The following is a 5158-nucleotide window of genomic DNA, read 5'->3' as shown; positions in this document are numbered from 1 at the left end:
ACCTTCCCAAAATACAGCAAACAAACAACATTCTTGTATATATATATATATACCATACTGCTGCCCAAATCCGGCATAAACTCAAGCAGTTTTTTACAAGATAAATATTTCATTTATAGTGTGATCAATGGAAGTAACACCTGAAGAAAGCAAGTTACTGAAGGAATGAGCCTGGGAATCCTAGTGAAAATCTATTGTTCTGAAACTGAAGTACTTCACCATTATTGAAAAATGCCATGAATGTTGGAATATTGCTTAAATTGATTGCTTCCCAATTATAATTACCACAAAAACATCAGGGATTAGCATGAGGCTGGATCAGAGTTTAGCATGGAGCCTGCCCCTATTTGGATTTGTATCCTACTCCATGTCATACTGCATCATGAAACTTTCCATGGTGTTCCAATTCAAAAGTTTTCTAAAACGTAATTCGCTTAGAACTTGTGATGCTAATTCTGTTTCATCTTCATGAGCAAGCCTTCAACAAAAATTGTGTATGTAGTTTCATAAGTATGAAATTGTTTGTTTTTTATGCCATCCCAACCATAAAGGTTACAGTCTTCACCACAAAAAGGGTTGCTATATCCCTGTGCCCTTGCACGGCTCGTTCTTCGAGCCCTTTTTCTTTTTCCCAGGTTACCACTGACATAGCCAAGTGGTCAGGCATCGGTTTCTGATACCAACATGCAAATGTTCGAATCCTTTGACTCCAGATCCTTGCAATGTGGAACTGGTGCTCTTCCATTCCGTCACTCGGAGGTCAGTAATTGTACTCCTCCATCACAGTGAAAATCTCAATAACTTCCTCCAACATGTTCTCCAAACATAGTCTCCTTATCAGTAATGATATTGTGCATGAATCAGGAGTGAAACCACTTTTTGTCATCTCATGAAGAAGCTGAAATTCATGCAATTTATTATTCCCTTTTCTGCACAAACATGTGACCACATTCTTATAAAACTCATGAATGAAGGAACTCTGTTTGTTGCCTAGTACTTATATGATGGAGAATGCTTCTTCTACCTTTTCTACCTCACAAAGAACAACAAGTGCATTATAGGTTCCTTCATTAGGGTAGAAATGTCTGGACATCATCTGATAAAGGAACTTGATCATAAATTTCACCTTATCATGCCTAAAAAGCTTGAGATTATTGAATTATAGCTTGCAGCATTCGACTTTAGGTTACTCCTACCCATATCTTCCAAAATTTCAATTGCTTCTTCAGTTCCGATCCAATCAAAATATTGTGACTAAACTTGGTTCACACTGTCTGCTGCTCATTTCAGATAATAGCTCTTTTGCTTCATCCTCGACCTTCAAAATACAAGCTTTTCAATAGGATATTGTACGTAACAATATTTGGTTCAAAACCCTTGGATGACAATTCCCTAAGGAACTCAATGGCTTCATCCAATCTATTTTGTTTGCAAAACCTAGTTACTAAGACGTTGTATGTCACAAGATTAGGTTTTTGCCACCCTTGTTCACAATTCCATCCAAAAGCATTAGAGCATCATCTATACGCCTCTCCTTGCATGCACACTCGAGTAAGTAAAGGTATTTGGAATGAGACCCCTGTGCATCAACTTCTCTAGGTACTGAAGTCTTTGATATAGGCCACTCCGTAGACCCCTTGCAAGAGAATTGTATGTAATAGTGTTAGGGGAGCAGCCATGTTCATCCATCTTCTCCACCAGCTGCATGGCATAGCCAGCATTGCCCTCCTTGCACAATTGGTTGACAAGAAATGTATGAGAAGCCACATCAGGAAAGTTGCCTAAACCAACCATTGTTTTCACGACCTTGATTGCTTTCTTGATCTTGTTAGCCTTGAAGAGGTCAAATAAGAGCTCAGTGCATCCAAAAGCATCTGGAGTGTGGCCCTTCTCGAACATGTATGCCAAGTAAAGGAATGCATGGTTGAAAAGCCTGGGCAATGGGCTCGGGTATCCAACGGGTACCCGGTACCTGGCCCAATCGGGCCTGGGCCCGAGAAAGCCAGCTTGGGGCCCAGGGTTGGACCGATTAACAATTTTTTTAATTTTTTTATTATTTTTATTTAATAATAATATATATTTTATTATTTAAAATGTATTTTATATTTATTTTTTTTATTTTAATTGGGCTGGGCCTGGGCTCTAGTATCGGACCCAGGCCCGGGCTCGGGTTTTGGGCATTGGGCCGACCTAGGCCAGCCCGATACCCAGGTCTAATTATTGAGTCTGATCTCCTTTGCCCTTGCGTCAGCCTTCCCATTTCTCCAGTTGGGCAGCACGAAAACATCCTTCTCTTATGAAGGAGCAAAGATGGTAGTGAAAGGGACTGAACAAGAGCTACCATGACTAAACAAACTACAAATAATGTCCTCGCAAAGAAATAAAGAACCAACACACAAGAAGATGGTTGAAGATGGTTAGGAACTTGCCAAGAACAAAAATTTGGGTAATCTAAAAGGGCACATGTTAGAGGGATTCTAGACCTGGGCTTTTTGTCACACGGAATTGATATGCATAAATTTAAAATCCTGAAGAAGAGCAAAACAAAAGAGAAGTCAGAGAGTTTTTTTCTTTTTCAGAGGTTTGTTTGAGAAATTAAGGAGAAAGATGAGCAACGAAAGGTAACGAGTTTAGAGGAACGTACATGGCTTTTCTTTACTTTTTTTTTTTTCGCTTCTTGTACCCCGCAAGTTCCTCCCAAAATCTAAACAACAATCACTGAAATAGGAAAGGATCACATCCATTATCCAATAAATAGAAAAGATAGGAATTTTTTTCTGATTCAGGCCTTCAATTGACCCCATATTTCACTTTCACCGCTACTATTTCTTGAAATCCAAACTCGGACTTGATATATTACCGAAAGCCTGAAAGTGTCAAATGAGTACTGTGTGCATTCAAATTTGAGTTAAATGGGACAAAATTGGAGTTTGTGGATGTAATATGTAATACCATTCTCTAGCATGTTGGACAAATAGTGAAGAAAGTTATGGATGAGTACTAAGAGTCGCCCTTTTCTTGGACGAAAAGGGGGTGAATGGTATCCATCTAAGTTGATATTTTGTTCCAAATCAGACTCAAGTAATTAGATCTGATAATTTGATATTTGATCCAAATCTAAGTTCAAGTAGTGAGATGTGGTAAGAAAATTAACATTTGATAAGAAAATTAGCATTTGATTTAATAATCAAATCCACATGCCATTGGGGGTTTCTTAGTCGAATATAATGACTATCCAACCTTTATGAATATCCAATCTGGCTACATGCAAATATTTAGATATAATTTCCAGTGTTTTGTATTTTGACTAAGAAATCCAATTAAGCAACACAAAAAAAGTGGACAGTGGTACTAGAATCATACCAGTCAATATCCTCGCAAGCAGGCAAAGGGCGATCGTTTGTTACCTCCAACTATCTCTTCTATTCACTTAATAATGGACATTTTTTATGTAACTATCAAGCATTTGGAGTTAGGGCTGCACAACCAACCCAAGTTTGAACTCGCTCGTAAAAACTTGACTTTGAACTCAGCTTGTTTATAAACTATTCGAGCTCGAGTTTAAATTTATACTCGTAACATTAAACGAGCCGAGTTTGAGTTGTAAGAACTTGACTTATTTAAATTTTGTTCAGCTTGACTACATAAATGTGTCATGAGTGAGAGATTTTCTATTGTTAAGCTTTTTTTAGGTGATATTTGGATGCAGAGTATATTCATTCTTTCTTCGGATTTTCTATTAAATGGTCATTCATAGTTAAATTACTTAAAAAAACTAGGTAAATGAGTTAGCAAGTTAAACAAGTTAAAAGAAATGAGACGGTTTAAGTTATGATAAATAAGTCATGTGAGTCGAGCTCGAACTTGATGTTGTATGGTCGAATTGAGCTCAAGCTTGTTCTATTGAGCTCAAGTTCCTTGAGTTCAAGTTGAGCTCATGCTAGCCCAGCTCGAGCTTGACTCGGCTCGTGTGTAGACATATTTGGAGTGCATTTCTGTAAGTATGTTGACTTGAAAAGAAAAAAAAAACCATTAGCTAAAATGAGAAAAATACATTCTAGCATAGATGATAGTATTTTAAAAAATTGCAGCACTAATGCTTTTTATTTTTCAGGTAAATGGTGTTTCACTGCATGTGACTAATTTGGGTGTTAGTTTCGCAATAAGCCAGACTGTTATGAAATATTTGTTGTATAAATGCCCATAAGTGAAAAAGAAAGCCAAACATAAAAACTCATACTTTTTGCATAAATGAATGTCAATAAAATACAACATTTTTTGGTAACTTTACCTAATTGGCTTGAACAAGTTATAATGCCATTTTGGCATTTATTCAAATGCCCTTGGATACATTACCATAAATTTCCGCCATTACCTGCCACTTAAATGATCAATCTATTTTATGGTGTTTCCTACCTCATAAACAATCACCTTGCTTTGAATTTGTGGAGAAATATAGCAATTGCATTGGTGATGAACATACGGTTTGAAGAATACTTGTTTTCTTACTCCTAAACAATCAAATTTATTCCACTTGGTGAACAAACTGATTGACCACAATGAAGTGTGTGGTGAAGTAAGCCAAAACAGTATGCATGAAGTCATTGAGGAAATAAACAAAGGAATAGAAAGGCCCCTACCAGGGCTTGAGTGTCTATCCATGTTTTAGTGCTTTTGTTCATCCATCAGACATAATTTATTGGGACATATTGTCATTGCCAATTAAGAAAGTGATTTCCATGGTTTACAATGGGACATATTGGCAGTTGCACTTGGTTATGGATATGAGAAGAAAGCATAAAAAAATAGAGCGGCAACAATGGGTGATTCATTTGGGTACTATCTATCTTATTTTGTTGCATTGTCTTATCAAACAATAATTCCAATATATTCAAATAAATTGCTTAATTTCCTTGCATTATTGTTGTCTTGACATACACTAATTACTGCATTAGGTCATTATTTTAATAAATCACCATTATGCTACCAACAAAAGAGACCTCCCCTCATGGGTGGCCTCGCATCAAGAAAGGGCATGTCCAGGACCCAACTGAGACTATTGTCAGCAGAGGGCATATACAACAGATTGAGTTGGGGTGATTTTCTATGCAACCACTTGCTAACACATGCCATCATTAGTAGAGAACAATGCGTCCAT

General features: G+C 37.1%; 1 protein-coding gene across 1 annotated transcript; it reads right to left on the bottom strand.

The window, feature by feature from the left end:
- Positions 1-360: 360 nt before the first annotated feature.
- Positions 361-4372, bottom strand: LOC116256637 (pentatricopeptide repeat-containing protein At1g79080, chloroplastic). The gene is given in 10 exon segments (XM_031633029.1): positions 361-470; positions 473-642; positions 762-1149; positions 1152-1248; positions 1250-1313; positions 1315-1475; positions 1478-1566; positions 1569-1922; positions 2219-2293; positions 4357-4372. Coding segments are annotated over 10 exon segments (1524 nt in total).
- Positions 4373-5158: the final 786 nt, after the last annotated feature.

The sequence above is a fragment of the Nymphaea colorata genome, chromosome 6, assembly GCF_008831285.2.
Source record: "Nymphaea colorata isolate Beijing-Zhang1983 chromosome 6, ASM883128v2, whole genome shotgun sequence".
Lineage (NCBI taxonomy): Eukaryota > Viridiplantae > Streptophyta > Magnoliopsida > Nymphaeales > Nymphaeaceae > Nymphaea > Nymphaea colorata.
This window is presented reverse-complemented; position numbering and strand designations above follow the sequence as displayed.